General features: G+C 41.6%; 1 protein-coding gene across 4 annotated transcripts in view; it reads right to left on the bottom strand.

The window, feature by feature from the left end:
* The window catches only part of FAT3 (FAT atypical cadherin 3), a gene marked incomplete at both ends in the record, with an annotated part of 325298 nt that overhangs the window by 35160 nt on the left and 269336 nt on the right, over positions 1-20802 (bottom strand). For all 4 annotated transcript variants that reach the window (XM_084300861.1, XM_084300863.1, XM_084300862.1 and 1 more), the window contains 6 exons: positions 6114-6912; positions 9404-9601; positions 10152-10295; positions 12931-13068; positions 13663-13877; positions 16979-17368. In XM_084300861.1, coding sequence (XP_084156987.1) covers positions 6114-6912; positions 9404-9601; positions 10152-10295; positions 12931-13068; positions 13663-13877; positions 16979-17368 — 1884 coding nt within the window. The remainder of the gene's footprint in view (positions 1-6113; positions 6913-9403; positions 9602-10151; positions 10296-12930; positions 13069-13662; positions 13878-16978; positions 17369-20802) is intronic.

Genomic DNA, 20802 nt, shown 5'->3' with positions numbered 1-20802 from the left:
CATATCAAAATGAGACATTTATTTAATTACTGTACACCCAAAGAAGGATCACTTCCAGGAATGTAAACATATTTTTTAAATTGCGTGCTTCATCAATGTTAACTTGAGCCTTGAGGTATTTGGTGTGTTTTTATAAGCCCATTCTCCTGAATCTCTTGGAATATATATGTATATATTCAGTATTAGCCCATTTCTCTCATTTGCAGAAAAAAGCTGGAAAGGTGACTCTGAAGGTCAGTCCCAGAAGGCAAATAAAGGGAAGTTCCCATCTGCTACTTTTAAAACAATCTAATGATTATTTTAGTGATATATTGGGTTTATATGGCAATGTTTTGGTAGCAGGGGCAGGTTGCAGCAGTGGCCCAACCTTGGGCTTGAGGAATTTGAGATAAGGGTGATAACTACATGAGGTAACGGACAAAACATGGACTGGACATGGTTGGAGAGTGCAATAACTGTAGAGAACTCGTATCGTAATGTGGTGGAGCAGCCCCCAAGGTGATTGCAGCAGAAGGGCAGGAAGTGCTCCAGGCACAAGGCAGCACAAGTTCCCCTGCAGCCCCTGGAGAGGCCCCTGGTGGAGCAGGCTGTCCCCCTGCAGCCCATGGTCCCACATGGAGCAGATCTCCACACTGCAGCCCCCCCATAGGTGGAGGAGCCCCCGGTGGAGCAGGTGGATGTGGCCTGGAGGAGGCTGCGGGCCATGGAGAGCCCCCGCAGGAGCAGTCCCTGGACTGGAGCTGCAGCCCGTGGAGAGGAGCCCACGCAGGAGCAGAGGGTCTGGGGGGAGCTGCCGCCCACCCGTGGGGGACCCGTGCTGGAGCAGTTTGCTCCTGGGGGATGGACCCCGTGGGATGGAGCTGTGTGGGAGCAGTTCCTGAAGAGCTGCAGCCTGTGGGCAGCCCCTGCAGGCTCAGTTCGGGAAGGACAGCATCCTGTGGGAGGGACCCCACGTGGAGCAGGGGCAGAGAGGGACCGTGAAGGAGTGGCGGAGACGAAGCATCAGGGACTGACCGCAGCCCCCATTCCCCGTTCCCCTGTGCCTCTCAGGGGGAGGAGGTGGAAGAGGGTGGATGGAGGGAAGGTATTTTAAGTTTGCTTTTATTTCTCACCGATATAGCTTGTCAGCAAAAGGCAATAGATTATATTAATCTCCCTAAACTGAGTACGTTTCACTTGTGATGGCAACTGGTGAGTGATCTCCCTGTCCTTTTCCCAAGCCATGAGCTTTTTTTATCATCATATTTTCTCCTCTTGTTCCTTTGAGGAGCAGGAGTGAGAAAGTGGTGTGTTGGAGTTTTGCTGCTGTGGTGTGAAACTACCACAAGCGTGAAGGGAAGACAGTCAACCCATGATACTTGGGTTGACTTGGTTAGCTTCTGTTGAAGAAGACTATGCTTGTTTAGCTTTAATTTGCTTTTAGTTTTGGAGCACAGTGACCAGGTATTGTAGGCAATGATTACAGTACACATATAAATGCATACACCACAAACTTGGTTCTGCACAGGCCAACCATGGGTTTCAGTTAGCTTGAGAGCCCCCAGAACACACTCACGGTATGTCCTAAGTATGTCCTACCACACAGTATGTCCCAATGAATCAGTTTCTCTTCCAGTTTTAGAAGAACGGAAGTTTGGCCTACTCCATCCACTGTTTGGTAACAGCTTCCCTTAAGACCTAGGTGACAGACAAAAATCTCCACTCTCCCTGATTCTACAGTCAGGTCCCCACTTCATGCTTCAGCTCTCCTGGGTTTCATATGAGATCCTGCATTCTCAGTATAGGTCTTAAAATAGAGAATATTCTTAGGGAGAAACATCTCCCCTTACACAAGTGCAATGTTAAAAGGACTGTAACCAATTTAATGAAATCTATCAAATTTATCTGCAGTTCTTTGTTCCCAAGCATAGACAAGACACCTTTTCCTTTATTCTTCCTGGCTGTCTTGACAGGACAAGTCAAGAGGCACTAGTATGTGTGAGCTTCCTGGAACTGGAAAGAGCAGAGGTTGTTCAGGATCCTGGTATTAGGACTGGAGTTGTACAGACAAGAATCTGGGTTCCTTATGCCCAATACTGCAAAACACTCAGGACTCTATGAGGTGATGTGTGCTCTGAGGAACTGAGGAACAGACCACCATTTAAGATTAGTTCCTAGATAAATAGCAGGTCCTATAATGCATCACAGTCTATGATTTCCTTTTGTGAGAACATTCACGACATGCTAGAAGTGGCTTCATAAAGTCTGAATTGCCTGGTTTCACGAGTGGTCCAAGACTGCTATTCACTTGATTAAATAACATAGATGTGAGTGTCTGCACTTTCGCTGAACACTTCTGGGTCTATTAGAAAAATTCTTTCAAACTATTAAGCCAGAACCATATTAAACACTTGAAATGGAATTCATCTCATCTAACTTTAGGGCATGATTCATCCGACTGATTTTAGACATCCAGGGAGAGATGTATCACATCATTAAAAATACCTCATTCTTTCCACTGTCTGGAAATGAGGCCTGGAGTGACCAGCTCACATGTAGATATATACCCACATTTGTCAAGATAATTTCAATCAAGCCTTCTCCCGTATTAATGGAACCTCACTTTTATAAGGTTATAACACAGAGCCATCCACTATAGCAAAGTAGACCCAACAAAACCTGCTTCTTTCCTGCATCTTTGTCTTAACACAAAAGAATTACTTTGCCACATGAAAAAAGCAAAACAAAACAAAAAACACAGAAAAAGTGAAATAGATTTCTGCTTCTGAAAAATGAGAATGTCATGAGAACTATTTATTATATATACTTATTCTGGTCCTCCTATCTTTATTTCCCACAAGCACTGACAGATGTTTGCATGCCTTATATCACGTGATGGGAGATTGGCAATTGCATAGGCCTTGTAGACCCACTGAAACAAACCCCAGTTTGTTACTATATTTTTCACATGAACACAAGCAGAAGAGCCAGAAATCTAAGGAGACAGTCTGTTATTGGAAAAAAAAAAAAAAAGTCATTCAATTTTATTGATTTTAAAGGCTTTGATTGATATAGCTGAACTTTCGAACTTATCCTTCCAGAACTGAGCTGCTGATCCTTAGAAGTTCACACACTGCCTGCTTTACAGTCTCCCTGCATTTTTATGTTAGATAACTCCGTTTGCTCACAAAGGTAATCTAGGTAAGTTATGCACAGCTGGCATGCATAAATTGTGCATATCTGTGACATCTGCCAGTGGGAAAAACACTCCAAGTATGATACATATTTCAAGAACGAGTGAATTAGCTCAAACTCAAGCTTTCAGGGTCATAATTGAATCAGACCACTGAAAACATATGCGATATTTTAATGGGCTTGTCATATTTCAAGCTATTAATATTTACTGGACTGGGTCATTAAACTATCCTAGTAACAAAGGAAGTATAATGCTTTTATTATATTGATAGTATCTTGATAATGCTGTCTTGTAAAAGGAGGTATGATAGATTTATTCTGCTATTCTGTTCTCTTTTCTTCTGGTTTGCTGCATTTATGTCCATGTACAAAGGATCAAAGGAAATATTTGGATTTTTCTGATCAAAGGAAGTATTTGGATTTTTCTAAGTCTTACTGAGCCTAGACCTTAGTATTCATGAAAGTAGTGCCATACTCAAGTTTTCTAATTAATATATCCTCAGAAGCCTGTTAAGCTCCTAAGGGACTAAACAAAGTGATGTATCTGTGTATTTACCTAAACAGCAAGACATTTCTTGTGGCTCCTTTAATTAAAAACATTAGAAGAGGATGACACATTAAGTAATGTGCAGAAGGGCAAAGCATGAGGTTTTTTACTTCCTAACAAGGTCTCTTATTTCTGCACAAGTAATAGGCACCTATAGATCAACTATTTGGTGACCTATATATTTAAATCAGCGGCTTTGGATGAATTTCTGTTACAGTCTGGATGGTGGACTTGAGATGCACAAGCCCATGCTAAGGCTTCTGGATCAACATGGGAAATCTGCACCTAGCAGCTTGAATGGGAGATGTGGGACCCATCCAGCTTCCCAGCTGGACAAGGAAATATCTGCACCAACTGTTCTCAACAGCAGTCTTCATAGCCATGATAGATGGTCCAGAGGCTATGGACCACAGACAGTAATTTAGGCAGCCTGCAATACTTAGAACCACAGAATGGTTTGGGTTGAAAGGGACTTTAAAGTCCACCCAGTTCCAACCCGCTGCCATGGGCAGGGACACCTCCCACTACACCAGGTTGCCCAAAGCCCCATCCAGCCTGGCCTTGAGCACCTCCAGGGATGGGGCATCCACAGCTTCTCTGGGCAATCTGTGTCAGGGTCTCACCACCCTCAGAGTAAAGAATTTCCTCTTTATATCTAATCTAAACCTACCCTCTTTTAGTTTAAAACCATTCCCCCTTGTCCTATCCCTAAACTCCCTGAACTTTTTGAGGATTGATTGGTACATGACAGAAAAAATTAGAAATCACTGTCCTAGCTGATTTTTTGTGTTTCCATTGCAAACTTGCTGAGCAGAGAAGAAAAAGGGGAGAGCTGCTGGATCAGAACTGTTCTGTATTGTAAAACCCTTTTTTGGAGCTAAACTAATAGATTATGAGGCACATCCACTCACTATTAGTTTCTGAAGGGAATATACATCATTACTGACTTTAATAAGTAATGAAATGAAATTATACACAGTGAAAATCTTGGCTGCCAGAAAAACAATTTCTGACACAGTGAGGGCTATCACCATCCCTATGGAGATGAGGATTTGTGATTTCTTGGTACATAAATGAGACAAAGCTATGACTTAGGGAATATAAAAGTGTTTTGCAGACAATGCTCCTGCATTGGCTCCAGGACTCAGCTGGAGGATATTGCAGCATTGTCCCTTTCAAACCTGTGAAAATCCCTTTTTATTTCAGAGCCTTTCATGTGTAACAAAAAGCCAAGTATTGTTATAATAGATGTATCTGTTCAGAACCTCTAACGCTATTACTTAAAAATTGACCAAACAGTCTGCTCTTGACTACAGAAAACACCGCAGATAGAGAATTCTGATATTTTTATAGAGATGAACTCCTAAGGCATTACTATTCATGTGCTGCAGGACACAATGATTTCTGGTTAAGTTTTATGCATTAAGGCCTATTTTCATTCCCACTGAAGGCGATGGTGTGACATGAAGTCCTGCTGACTGCTGCAGAGACAAAGGTTGGCTATTGAGAGACACAGCTACGGAATTCTTGTACAATTGTGTGTGTGTGTGTCTGCATGTGTGTTTAAGATGAGGGAGACTTAGATGTATTGATTTTACAGCAGCTTTTTTCTCTGCTCTTAAATGAAGTGGAATGAGGAGCAAATAGCTTGGCAAACAAAAGAAACAGAACTATTATTATAACTGCCTGAGGTGTTGTACTCCAAGTACAGAATCATAAGGAAGATTGGCTCTTGAGTCTATTTGTCATATATACCCATGCAAAATCGCTGCCAAAATGTGGAACAGTCTGAAACACAGAAAAAAGAAACAAAAAAACAAAACAAAACAAAAAAAAAAACCACCCTGACACCTACTGTAGCATTGAAGGTCAGAAATGGTGCTTGCTCTCAGTTACTCAGTGAATTATTTCATTGGTTTCCGCTCCACTCTGCAAAACTGGAGAAAGGTCTTTCCACCTGCATTGCTTAGATCATGGGTCCTTTTCCTTGGGCATTCTTGGTGCACTGCTGCAGACCAGGCTATTCTACTATGACTACACGACAGCTTTATTCCGGTGTTGTTGGAGACCGAGTGAGAAACCACATCACTCCCTCTCTTATCCTTCCTCTCCCCTTCCTTCCCCTCCCCTGGAAGTTTGTTGATGGCTCTGATTATGGAGCCTCCAGGAAAGCAGTCTTTGTCATAAGAGGCCAAAGTTCATCAACTTCCATTTACATCAGTAAACACGAACAATTCTTCCTGAGCCTGAGAAATCAATTCCCACAATACATCAGCCAGTCGTGCTTTAACGGGCTGAATTGAAATGCCCCTTCTAATCTGCATCAGAGGAATAAAAACAATCCTATCGCATAATGTGTAAAGATGGGAGGGGACGAGGGAGCGGTACTCACCATTGCACATGCAGCGCACATTCCTGTAAAAGCGGGGGCACACAAAACTAATTCGTGCTGTGCTATAGGTCATCAGGGAATGTGAATCAATAGATAGACTTTGCTCACAGTGTTGTTCCTGACAATCCAGTCCAGAGCAATTCTTCTCCAAGATAGCAGAAATACGAATCACATTTTCCAAGTGTCTCCTTGCATTGGTAAGCTTCTGAATCAAAAAGGCAGGCTTATAGAAACCACCGTTGTGCATCTGAACTGCAAACAGCATGTCAAGCTGATTGTTGCCTGCCACCGGCTGAATACTGATGATGTGTAGGCTGTCTTGCTTTTGGGAGAGCACTGCGTTTCGCAAGGTACGCCGGAACCCATGCATGTGAAGGCCCACAAAGTCTTCTGGGGAAACATTCTCAAAACGAATGGTGACGGTGTTCTGCAGCATTTCTTGAAGCAACTGCTCGACGTGGACCACAACGTCGATGGGTACCTGGAACCGGCCATCACTGACAGAGACATTCAGGACATACTTGCCATTATCGAGCCCTCCAAGGGCAATGATCTTCCCATCATGGCTGTTAACCTTGAACAAACTTTTCTGCTCTGATTTCAGTGTGTAAGTGAGGACATCATACACATCCTGATCTGTGGCGTGAATTTTCCCAATGACTCCACCTGGAAAATCATCTTCTATGGTGACAATGAAAATCTCCAGTGGAATGGCCGTCGGCTTGTGAATGCTCTCTTCAATAACCCTCACCTGAACGTAGGTGTGGGAAACCTGCTGAGGCTTCCCAGAGTCCTTTGCCTAATATAATTAAAACAAATAAAAATAAGCCAACAAAATATGACACACATACAATGCAGCTGTCAACCATAACTTTTTGCTATATGTATTTTCACAGCATCAGTAATTCTGAAGACCTCTCATAAGAACTTCCCAAACACATTTGCAAAATACATATGTAAAGAAATGTCTCAGCCATTTCTAGCAGTGGAACTTACAAACTCTTTAGGGAAGCACAGATATCTTATCTAAGTGGATTGCAGAGAGAAATGTGTCAGCACTATGTCTCATTACTCAAACTGAAATGTTCCCAGGATCCCACAGCTATCACTTGCCCCCTTCACAACACAGCTATTTGAAAATGGTATATTCTGCAGCAAATGGAGTTTGGACTCACTTCTACTCTGGAAACGACATTGCATCTCAGTGAAATACCAGCAGCAGTTTCTGTGCTCCTTGGTGTGCACCACAGTGTTTCAGACCTTGCTTAGCTTATGTGGATACAAGGGAGTTCAGAGTTTTTCTCAAGCGCTCTGTGTGACTTTCCCTGAAGCAATCAAAAACCATGCTTGAAATAAATAAAATTTATCATCCTCCAAAAGTGAAATAGGGTGCCTGTGCTGCTCCTAACAATAAAATATGAGAGAAGCACTACACTTGGACAGATGACTCCATGACCCAGAGCACATATGATAGCATCATTTGCACTTTTTTATAGGGAATAAAAGAGCAAATATGACAAAAAACCCAAGGCCATCTTGACAGAAAGGTGTGCAAGCTTGAATCAGTGTCCTTTTCTGCACTAAGAAAAATGCTTCACTGAAGCCAGTATTAAGATAAACCACTCCAAACATCCATTTGCTTCAGAGAAGAACAGACGGTTGAAACATCACTGGGCACAGACTTAGCACATATTGAAATAAGTTTGTATTTGGACATGGAGAGGAAGACTTATAAAGAAAAAAAACAGGCAGGATGGCAGTACTAATATGGACATTACCAGGAAAGGATTAGTAACTTGGAGACACTAAAAATCATGCTTCCTAACCACGCTGGATGGAGAATTTTAGAAAAGATTTTATGTAGATGTGCATATACACATACAGACACGCATACATGCAGAAATTATTTCCCGTTCCATTTTCGGTTTTAACATTACTTTTTAATAAACATAACACAGAGGAGGAATCTGATGGTGGAAAGGGAGAAGCAGCAATCTGGCACATATAAATGGAAAAAAAGATTTCTATATTCTATACACAACAGAAAACTATAAAATATGATTTCACTGCAGAAATCCCTAAAGAAAATAAGACTGGGAGGAATTGGGCCTTCACAATCCAGCTGCGTGGTTTTCTGAATATTTTGGTGCATCTCAGTGATTGCGGTCTGGCTAATATTTCATTTATATGACATACTTGGATCTATATAGCTGAGGATGCTGCTTAAATGTAATTTACATGCCCAATTTTGGCTATACTGGAACTTTGGCTAGTGAATTGTCCTGAAAGGAGGATATTTTAGGATGAGGACATGGTAAGAATGAAAGATATATATATATACACACACACACATATATAGATTTTCTACAAGGCTCAAAAAATGGGTTGCAAGAATATTAAATTGCAAACCTGTAAAACATTACTTTCATATGAACTGCTAATTAGCAACAGAGCTTAAATTTTTTGAATTGTACCTAGCTGAGCTTGTTACTGCTACAAACAGTATTAAAAATACTCATAATGGAGCAGTTATGCTCTGTTTCGAGAAATTAACTCCAGTACAGCAAGCTGAGGAAAACTGCATTTTCAGACTTAGATGATATGACCGTGTCCCATTTCAATGAAAAGGTGCAGTTCACTCCTTAGACCTGCATATTTACTGAACCCTATTACATTTTCTCTGGTAAACCTGAAAAACATGGTCCAATTACTCTTGGATTTATAGTTTTCGGTAAACAAAATTACCGTGGTTACAAAGTTCCTCAACAACGACTCTAGAGCTACGTTTGAGCTTGACTGTTATATGTCTTCTTTTTACATTCTTTAAAAGCTAAGCTGACCTTCGAAATGTGATTTCATGAATTCTTGGTAGGCTTCCAAAAATTTGTGATTAAATTTACGACTTAAAAGCAGAAGTGATTTTCCTTCCTAGAACAATATTTTGCTGTCACTCGTTCTGTAGTGTATTTATATGTATATAATGCTTTTTAGCTTATTTTCCTCTCTTAGCTACAGAAAAAAAAAGGATGAAAATCTTAAATCATAACAGCTGCTGCTCAGAAAATCCATTTCATGCAGAGAAAATTGGAAAGGTGGCTGGCTACCTATTTATATTTATACAAAATTGGGTTTAGGGACATCAAAGGAAATATACTATATTGTGTACACATAAACTGGAATGCATGGTATTTACTTACAGAAAAAAGTCAATTAAAACCAACCCTTACAGGCAACTTGCCACTATGAAGGCTGTCTTTCCTTCTGTGCAGACACAAAAAATCAGGGCATACCTGCACACAGAGCACATATTCGGTTGCAACCATGTGCTTGAAGATGACTGCAGATCTCAAGACGCCATGAGGGTCCAGCGTAAACTCCTCCTCTTCATTGCCAGTGAGGATGGTGAAGGTAAAAGGGGGGCCATTGTGGAAAGAGTCTTTGTCCGTCACTACCAGCTGCAAAATGCTTGTGCCCACTGGTTTATTTTCCTTTACACGTATACACAGCATATAAAGTAAAGGATTAAAATGATACATCTCATCACGATGATAAAATACCACATTTCACTATCAAGAATATGCAAGTAAATGCTCTTTGGCCAAGGTGTCATTTCACTGTGGCATTTATTTGGCACTGCTGCACCCCATGGACTAGCATCAGAGATGGAGGCACCCACTGCATTGCTGGGGAGTGGTCGATCATACCCCGTCTGATCAGGACCAACTAACCACTAAATCTTACACCCTGAGCAAGGTGTAGAGAAGTGCAAACTCATCCCAGCTCAGAATTTTGGAGGCCAGAGTACATACCCTGGTGCAACAGGGATGAACAGTAAAATGTGCGACAGATGCTGAGGTTAAGGAGTCTCGGCAAACAGAAACTTATCAAAGAGTCAAGAAAGACGTGTTTATACTTTCCTTTAAATAAGATCATTTGATACATCTTTGGCAGATAAATCATCAAAAGCTGCTTAACTGAAACCAAATGCTTTTGCATTTTAAAAGTCAGAGAAGGTTTTGATGTGCAGGATGAACTTACTTGAATTACAGCTGTATAGTTAGCTGGAGTAAATACCGGGCTGTTATCGTTCACATCAGAAATATCCACGTTGACCGTCACAGAGGAAGACAAAGGAGGGGTGCCACTGTCTCTTGCCTGAATAACTAACGAATAACCAGATATCTGCAAAAAGGTGAAAATATTAAATCATCATGAAAGCGGTCCTAAATTTTAACTCATGTTCTTTACATCCACTGCACCACCTACCATATTCTAGGGAAAGATGTCTGGCCTCATTACCTTCCCTGCCCTTTGTATAACATTAGACTGTTTATTGCCAGATTGTGTCCCAAACTCTATTTTATAAGGCTATCAATAAACCTAACACAGCTTCACTGTATTAAAATATCTTTACTAGATGATGCATTCCTGAAACGAAGGGACAGACATGAAAACAAAGGACGGATAATATCCAAACTCAGCCTAGATGTCAGCTGGGATATGTGACCTGATTCTATTTAACTTATGGGTGGTTTCCAGGATAATATATGTTACTTATTAGAGGAAGCCTCAATTTGACACAGTGTTTCTGACACGGTGATGGAGATCCAACAAAAGTTCACAGACAGTTGGCTTACACACACTGAAAAACATTTGGAATCACCAGGGACAACACATCCTCTGTAGCAACAGGCTCTTATCCACCATTCAGTAGAAGATAAGGGAATTTTTGAGCATGCTTGTTTGCAACAGGCAGAAACAAGTCAGCATAGTGTGGGCTGTTCAGTGCATCCCACCAGCTGCATCACCCACGGGCCCTCTACATAGGGATGTGCACGTGCGTGAGGTGTGAGCATATATGGCGATTTGGAAGAGATCTGTGCACAGTTTATGGATGACAGTTTGATTTTATGAACTACATCCTTATGTCGGCCTCCTGTCTTACGACCATCTTCATGTAGTGCTCCATGCTCCCCAGGGAGAGCTGCCGACACGTCTGCCCGTGAAACCTTCAGAGGGGTGGAAAACAAAGGATGACCTGTGTATGAGATAAAACACCCGCTCCAGCCTCTTGGAGTGGGGCTGGGGAAAAGCATGGTCCCACAGAGGGCAACAAAGAAAAGTTAAAGGTATTTTTTAGGGTGGGGGAAATCCAAAAGGACACAAAGGTCAAAGCCGTTTGGGTAGGAGGGAAGAGGACAGGCTAAATGTATGAAACAAGGAGGATCTTCTGGGCTGTGGGACCAAACTAAGTAAAAAGGGAACATTTTTAGGTAGTTTATAAGGAGAAGAAAGGGTGCAATTTGCTGAGTGTGTAGTGACAGAGTCAGGAGGAAAAACCCGTAACTATGGAAGGTCAAGAAACTGAGGCAGAGCATTAATAATTTTTTTCCCCTTCAAGCTTTAATTTTTACTGCTAGTCAGGATTGACACCTTTGTGGGATCTTTCCCTAATTTTGTGAGAGTTTGTTTTCATTTCCATATATCCCAGAAAGGCAAATGGCAACAGACATGGTTTGTACATGATTAGAGCTCTGGAAATGAGTTTTCTTTAAACTGCTAAAACCTGGGAGTCAGCACTGCCTTTGGGGATCTACAGCAGATGGGGCATCATGTATCATTTCCCCTGACGAGGTCAGAGACACTTGTGTCTAGGAAATGTGCCAAGGAAGCAAAGGAAAAGACAATATTACAGCTCACTTTAACTGAGAGAAACTTAGAAGAATGCAGATCCGAGAGTTGGCCTTAAACACGCACAGATTGGTGAGGGTGAAAGTGTGTGTCTGAATGCAGACACATATGCATATATCTCGTAGCTATGCCAAATGCAGAAACCAAACACAGTCATGCTAAGAAATTAAGCCTGTGCCATATAAGAAAACTACCTAATAGCAAATATTCAACAAGCACAGCCATTATTACTTCCTTGTCCTCACCAGTCTGCAGTATAGTCGTTCTGCCACCAGCCACTGGCAATTTAATCCTGCCTTTGTGATAACACAGAAAAGATATTTGCCTCTGTTTCAAGCAGTAGCTCTGCTTCCAGCAGAGAGCTGTTCCAGCTGAGCCCATATTCTGGGGATAGTAATCAGCTTCCTCAGCCGCATGGCTAGGGGGAAGGAGGCGTGCATTTCTTCATGTGTTGCAAGACTTCTGAAGTCATGTAGTACTCTCTTGCCCTGCTAGTAGCACAGGCAACTGTATTCATTTATTTATTTATTTTATTTTCCTAAAAGCTGATAATTGCTAGCTATGACAAAATGGTGATAAATCACCCTGAATGAATAATCCAGTGAGCAAACAAAGCTGCAGACGCCATTTAATGAAGCACTCTTTCACTTTTGGTGCAGCCTGGCTACTCCATAACATCACCTCCCCAGTGACATGTTTTGCAGAGCACTAATTAATGGCTGAGGTCTCGGCTCGGTGCTTGGTGCCACAATCTGCAGCTCGCTGTAATCAGTCCGTTGCATACACTGCTGCATGCACGTGCAGGAGAGAGGAGGCAGCTCATTAACACAGCAACAGCTGCCGGTGGCACTACAGGAAAAATCCAGGGAGGCTTTCTTCCCCAACCTGGCTTCTGCGGTTGTGTTGGTGCAGGATGGGAGAACTTCCAGGGCAGTTGGCTTGCAAATACAATTGGGGATAGGGTTGGGGTGGGAAGAAGTGGAAGAACATTTGAAAGACCTGCTGGAGCATCTTAAGCTGATTGCTGCAGAATGAAAAGCAGCTTCTTCACAACTGGCTAGCAGCAGAGTTGAAATCAATACACATCTGTAAGTCATTGTAAGTTAAGAAATCCCACGTGTCTTACCCTTTCTCTATCCAATTTCTTTTTAACTTTCACGAGTCCCAAGCCAGGATCAACCGAAAATTCATTGTCTCGATCACCACTCACTATGGAAAAATGAATCTGGCCATTGGAAGGACTGTCCAGATCTTCCGCTATCAACTTTTTTGAGAGAAAAGTGAAAATTAGCAAAACAAATATTAAACCATCTGTATGCTCCATTAACTGCTCAATGACCCAAGAAGCAGGACTCCATACACTGTCAGACCAGTCACATCCGAACCACACACCACCACTGCATCAAGCCAATCAGCTTGTCACAGAAGACTCTCCTTGGACCTTTTCAAAACTCTAGCATTAAAACATATAAAAGGTTTTAATCTCAATGAGCTATATAACAAATGGCATATAACATAAATACAATATATTTCACTGAGAAGTTGAATTCTGTCTTCCAGTAAAACACACTTGTTTTAAGCTGGCTCCTGAATTACACCTTAAACATATCATTGCTCTTTGACATCATATAGGGGAAAAAAAGAAACATTTGGTACTACTTTTTTTTTTTTTTTTTTTTTTTTTTTTTGAGGGGGGAGGGAAACAGGCAGCTATTGGGAAAGCAGTAGCAGATGCAGAATATTGGTTAGAGAACTGTTTGGGTGATTCAAGATGCAGTAGTTGCCATTATTAGCGCAGCAGTATTTTACTAAAGGTCAGGCAACAGAAGGCCTCATCCTGCCTAAACACGGCACTCACCATTATAACAGAATCACCGACAGCGGCGTCCTCGCTGATGACTGCACTGTAGACCACCTGGCTGAATTTTGGCGCGTTGTCATTAACATCTGTCACATTCACATTCACAGTCGTAACAGCGCTCAGGGCTGGAGTACCTCCATCTTTCGCTTCCACTACTAAGTAGAAATCCTTACACGATTCATAATCCAAAGCTTCAAAAATGGAAATGGCTCCTTTGAAGCAAGGGAAGGAATGTCAACATACAGCAAAAAACAAATACTGTTGTGGATTAAGGGATTTGACTGTAGTAAACAGTACAGCATGCTATTTATCGCCACTGCACAAACACAAAACATGTTGTTCCATCTTTAACACTGCCCAGTCCAATAAAAATATTTGGTCAGTTTTCTGCTGCTGTCATTTGATTAAAGAATCATGCCAATTGCACTTGGGTTGCCTCTACCAAAAGGACCTTCAAAGACATGAAATAATTAATGGTTTCTCATGAAAATAACTTTTATTATGCCAGTACTGTAGATGGAGAAGTGGATGCCGTATCCATCCATTTGCCTGGGCTCATGTACAGAGCCCGTGGGAGAATTGGATGAAGACTCTGGAAATCAACACCGACAAATCAGCAGAAATGAACTCCTACGTAATTAACTTCTCATGAATTAAATACTAATAAATGTGGTATGAATCCCTTTGAGAAATGAGTTGTCTATCATTTATGTGATTAAACAGGGACTTCCTCAATAAACTAGGTTTAAAAATTTTGGGTTCCTGCACCACACAACCAAAACTAAGATTATCTGTAACTTGACTCACTCTCTCCTAGACCTCTTTTGGCACAGAAATGCTTTTTATGCATGTTCTCTACTTGTCTTCCATGTATGCATAACTTTATCAAGAAGGGGGGAGTGGGTCGTGCACAGATTACTAGTGATGACTTGAAGGAGGTGATACTGGGCATGGCAGGAAAGACTTAAAAGCAAATCCATAACCTCAGCAAGCCAAATCCTTTTCAGTATAGACTCATCAGGAGAAGGGATGTACAGGGCTTAAAGGTCATTTAGTCCAACTGGTACACAGCAAAGGTCAGCTAAACCTAGTAATTTTTGAAGGTACTCATTTCTAATGTTCTTAAAAAACACCAGCAATATCACTTTCCTGTTCTTCTTAGGAAATGTATTCAAGTACTTAATAATCATTACAGCTAGGAATTTCTTTCTGTCATTTATCTGAAATAATCCAAATGCAATTTAAGCCAATTCAAAACTTCTTTTCTCATGAGTGGACACAGAGAACAGTTTATTCCCCTGCTCTTTGTGGGTACTTTTACATAGGTAAGTACTTTGAATACTATCAGCATGTCTTCTCTTTCCTAGCTTAAATAACTTTAATTCTTTTAGTTTTTCCTGGTAAGCCTCATTTTATAAACCTCAGATCATTCTTCTTAATCTTGTCTGGGCTCTCTCCAAATGAATCCTACCTTTCAGCATGACTTGCTGAAAGCAGAAGCCCTGAAGAGAAGCTTCCAAGTGGCTAGCAGGGAGTCCCCACTGATAAATGGTGTGAGAAGCATTATTTTTCAAGCCCTGATCAGGCATGCCACATCAGTACCCGGCTGTCTGGAAACTCGGCTCCTGCCTCTAAACCGATAATAATGGAGCTGTCACACATTAATGAATAATAAATAGTTTTTTTTTTTTCCCTGTGTGATTAAGCTTCATTATGGGTTTTTATTGATTTATCTCCTTGGCTTCATTGTCAAATGTGAAGTTAAGTATTGCCGTCTAGGCGTATTTATGTTTAAATTTTGTTAGCACTAATCAACATTATGAAGATAGGAGACAACACACAATTATGTTATGTTAAGGCCCTTATATGTAAGGCAGTAGCCTCCAAAGAGACTGGAGAGAGATTTTTGCACACAGTAATGTAAATGACACAATGCATCATTTTGAGATTTTCCAGGTTACTGGTTATTACAGCTGCACTCAAACAAGTGCTACCTTCAGCTTTCAAAATCCAGACTGTTCTGCTCAGAAGCTCTGGTGGCGGATTTGCACTGGTCATCCTGAATGGCATAAGAGTAAGGGCATCCACTACAGGAAACACAGAAGCATCACCCCATGTGGAGCAGGGGCAGAGGGTGACTGTGAAGGAGTGGCGGGTACGAAGCGTCAAGGACTGACCACAGCCCCCATTCCCTGTTCCCCTGTGCTGCTCGGGGCGTGGAGGTGGGATAGGGTGGACTGGGGAAATGTGTTTGTAGTTTGCTTTTAATTCTCACTGCTCTAGTCTGTTAGCAATACGCAATAGATTATATTAATCTCCCTACACTGAGGTGTTTTTTTTTGCCTATAATGATAATTGGTGAGTGATCTCCCTGTCCGTATCTCAAGCCATGAGCCTTTTTTCATCATCTTTTCTCCCCCTGTTCTTTTGAAGAGGAGGACTGAGATAGCAGTGCAGTGGTGCTCTACTGCCCATCAGTGTAAAACCACAGTGATGTACAACCAAAAAAAAAACCCAAACCAGAATGGCTGAAGTCAACTGTCAGACAAGACAAATTAGGAACAAAAAATGGAGAGCAACTCTTTGTTCAATCAGATAATGACAGGACAAGGGGGAATGGTTTTAAACTAAAAGAGGGTAGGTTTAGATTAGATATAAAGAGGAAATTCTTCACTCTGAGGGAGGTGAGGCCCTGGCACAGATTGCCCAGGGAAGCTGTGGATGCCCCATCCCTGGAGGTTTTCAAGGCCAGGCTGGATGGGGCTTTGGGCAACCTGGTGTGGTGGGAGGTGTCCCTGCCCATGGCAGCGGGTTGGAACTGGGTGGAATTTAAAGTCCCTTCCAACCCAAACCATTCTGTTAATCTTGTCAGTTGAGCTATACAGAGTTGTATAAATCGTGTGGTCACTGCCTGGCAAGGTAGGGCTGCCAGCTATTTGGTGCTGATAGTACTGTCTGATGCTTGCTGTGGTCCAGATCTTTACTCAGCTGATAGGCAGTTAAACATTACAAGTGTACATTACTGACAGGACTGCAGAGTTTGGCTAATGGGCTGTCACAACTATGCTGACTTCAACAGAAATACTAATGGAGAAAGCCATTCTCCACTCAAGTCAGGGCAACTGAGTGGGACTGTAATTTACATCCACATCCAGCATAGCATTGGTTTCTAACTATGCAACTAATTTCACATTGACAAGCTCTGAGTCTTTGTCCTTGGAACTTTTTTTATGGTCCAAGAGGTTTATCCAAAGCACTCACATTTTTTCCAATGCTTTCATGTTGTATTACAAGTAAGAGCCAGTTTACAAACCTGTTTTTGAGTTAATCCTGAACTTCCCCTTCTCATTCCCAGATCTGATGAGATAGGTAATCTCAGCATTAGTCCCAATGTCCTGGCTTGTAGCAAAAACAGACAGGACTTCAGTGCCAGGTGAAGTGTCTTCAGGTACAGTAACGAGATAATCTCTTCTTTCAAAGACGGGGGGATTGTCATTAATGTCTAGCACTGTAATGGTAACCGTCGCAAATGAGGACAAGGTCAGCACAATGCTCTGATCTGAGGCCTTTACACTAATGTTATAGGATGACTGAAGCTCTCTGTCAAGTGGATGCTCCAAAATAATGATCCCTGATGAGCGGTCAACTGAGAAGTAACCATCTGCCGAGTCTGCGAGGGAATAGGTAACTTTTCTGTTTACACCTAAAAGAGAAGCAGATGTGAAAATGATAATGTGAAATAAAAAATATTTTTTTAAAAAAGCAAAACAACCTTATCTCTAACCACCTAATGGAAAACCTAAGGAAAATCTGCTATCACACTCATTGTTTCCAATTGGTGTGGAGCACATGGAGGTAATGCTGTACCTGAAGGTACAGCATTGCTGAAGGGTTTGGGGATCAGGACATGCTCTTCTCACATGTCAGATCTCTGTGGATGACTTGAGTTCCTTCCCTCATCATGATGCTTTTTAAAATGATCACTTTGCAGAAGTGCTGCATAACGAAACCTGAAAGTATCCAGATTGTTCCTTGCCCAAAAAAGCTTACAACTGAATTAGGTAAGACAGGCAGAATACTGAAAATGGAAATGTCTCAGCGCACATCCAGAAGGAATAGAAATGTATTTAAGGGAAAAATAAACACATAAAAATTCATCAGGTGGCACAGAATGTACTTGCTACCAGTGCTGCCTTGATTCCTGTGTTGAGAAGCAAAACATTGTCAGAAGATGATACCTTTTAGACAAAAGCTTCATCAAACAGCTCCTGCAAGAACATGGACATTATAGAAAGAGAAGTCCCCCGCTCCCCCAGTTTAAGAGCAAAAATTGAATTGTACAATAGCCCATGTTTTTCAAAGCCTGCCTGTATTTCCCAATACATAACAGTTATCCTCCTGGCTGCTGAATATGTAGATCCATGCTAAAGTTGCTAGTAATAAGGCCTGAGGGGAAGGTACCGACTTGGTTGTTTGCTGTACTACAGTGGGATAGCCATTTCAAATCTAATTAAATGTGAACACAAATGCAACCTCACTCAAGCTCCCTTGGTGCTGGTTGTGTCTGTGCTTTGGTCCTGGGTTCTCTGCTAAAAGATTATAACTAAAACACAAAGATCCACTAAACTGGAGTGTCTCTGTTTTTAACATCTCTCACTTGAGCATTTGCTGCCCTTTTTTGCTGGAGAACAGACCTTACAAGCCTGACATTACTCAGATGAACAAGAGCTACCAATCCCTTCTAGGCATATTTTGTTAATTTAAAATTTGTGACAGTATTATTCTGCTTTCCAGCAGCAAAGCATCGTAGAAATGACTGATCAAAAGCAGCACAAATCACATTTGTTTTCTGCTTGACGTAGCAGGAGTAGAGCATCCACACAAGGGGGAGCTGGGAGACTCTTTTCTTCAACCATGCTCACACAAAAGCTAGAGCAACTACAAAGTCCCAGACCCTACTCAGATAGCATTAGGAATTACTGTTTGGCCTCCTAAGGGAATAAAGTTTTTATGCTGTGCTTGAGACACCAGAGGATATTTCAAACGTCCAAATGCCTTTAGAACTAAGAAAAGTTTAAATGCCAATATTGTAATGAACCAGATTTTTTTTTTTTTTCCCCACAGCATCACAAATGTAAAAACTGCAGAGAAGCTCTCCTTCAGCAAAGCATACGAGGCAGATGAGGAGACTTTCTGTCTTACACACTAAGAACTGAGCTCAGCACACAACCTAGTTGGAGACTGTTGTGTGTGTTGGGACACCTAGATCCCGAACACCCTGCAGCCTGATGGAGACCATGCTCATATCTTCACTTCAAATGCACTGCCACCTGACAGTCAACTAAGGTGACTGAACCAAAGAAGGAATAAAACCCTCTGGAGGGTGGAAGGTTTTGAAGGTCTGAACGGCTGGAGATATGTCTGCATTTCTGTCAGGATCTCCTGCTAGAAATCCTCCTCTAACCTCCACAGGGACAGAACTGACCAGAACTGTTAATGAGCTGTTAATTGGAATTGATCCCTAGGGATGCTGGAAAAATGGATTTTGCCTGATTAAGAGCATGCTGCTGAATAGCCAGCTTACACACACACATCTCAACTTTAGAGCTATTTAGAGTTATGTACTTGGATCTCTTGGTATCTTCCAGCTTCTATATAGAATTAAGCACTTCTCTTAAGCAGGGACCTTAACACACATCTTCTGTGCCTACGTGCCTGTGACTGCATGAGAGGCTGAGATTTGTCTTGGTTTTTCTCCGGCATAAAGACCCTGTTTGATACTCATCACAGTGTTTCTTCCCACAGAACTTCCAGGGGTGTGGGTTATCACATAGCAATCTGTCCGCATTAATAGATTGATGACCAAAACAGTCTTATTTTTTCCCACAAGACCTGGAAGAAAGACTCTTACAGGTGAATTTATAATTTTATGCATTGAGATGGAGAAAATCTGCGCAGAGGGCCTGAGCTGGGACAGCCACAGGTACCACTCCTTGGTGGCTTCCAGCCTGAATGCAGAGGCACAACAGAAAGAGAAATACATATCTCTACAGTGCTTAATGGGGCTGCAGCTTAACACTTGTTCCTTGGAAGGACAATGAATTCAATGAAAAGCTGCAGCAGAAACAGCACTTTGGAGGAAGTGTTGTGTTGTATCAGTAGCTGTCTCCCCTCAGCTTCCTGGCTCAAGTCAGGAAAATAAATGGGCAGGAGGCAAAGATGAGTTAGAGAGTTATTTCCACTGAAATCCAAAGTACTTGAGTGTTTAGGGTTACCATATGCCTGGACAGAAGCATCCACCAGTTCATGTCAGTGGCAGCCCCGCTGTGGAGTTGATGGTAGACTCTGCTGTGATTATAAACTTTTTTTCTGTGGAAAGGACACAACTGCTCCAACACCACAGTTCCTGGATTGGTAAAGAAAGCAATCCTCCCACACTGCTTGCCCACAGCTGTTGGGGGATTAATGTTTGCAAACTGTGTTCTGTCTATTCACTTACTCACTTAAACTTCTCAGATTTCTAAGGTGAAGGTGCCAATCACAACCATAAGCTATTTGAACATGGAAAGCTTTGCAGGAATTACTATTCCTATAGGAGGATTGCAGTATATTTTTAAAATAAAGGTAAAAGCTACCACATTTTACATTTAGACCTGTATTAGCATATGATAGAATATTGCCCTTTGCCAAATCTCTGGTGTGAAGAGCTTGTACAACAGCCATCTAGTACCTCAAATGTCATCCTTCAGCAGGGATTTTTCTAGTTTTCTTCTGTACTAAAACAAAGGAACATATACTGAATGTCACATAATAAGATCTTCTATGTCATTACTGCTTTGAATAGAAACAGGGAAATAAAATCTTTCTCTTTATAATTAAGAAAATCAAATTGCTCCTTGTCTAAGTCAATTGAAAATGGTGGAGTTACAACACAGGTTGATCCAGATGAACATCACTAAAAGGCTGAGCATTAATACAAAAGGCACAATCCCCATATGACAGTGAATTTCTGCAGTGGGCATTACCTGCTTACTGCATCACACATGATTTGAAACTTATACATATTCAAGACCTTATATAGTGTGTTACTCCTCTCTAGTTGTCGTCTGTCACCTGAACTCATTTTTTAATGTTTTT

This window comes from Netta rufina (assembly GCF_964035555.1).
Source record: "Netta rufina genome assembly, chromosome: 1".
Lineage (NCBI taxonomy): Eukaryota > Metazoa > Chordata > Aves > Anseriformes > Anatidae > Netta > Netta rufina.
Note: the sequence above shows the minus strand (reverse complement) of the source record. Positions and strands in the feature narration are given on the sequence as shown.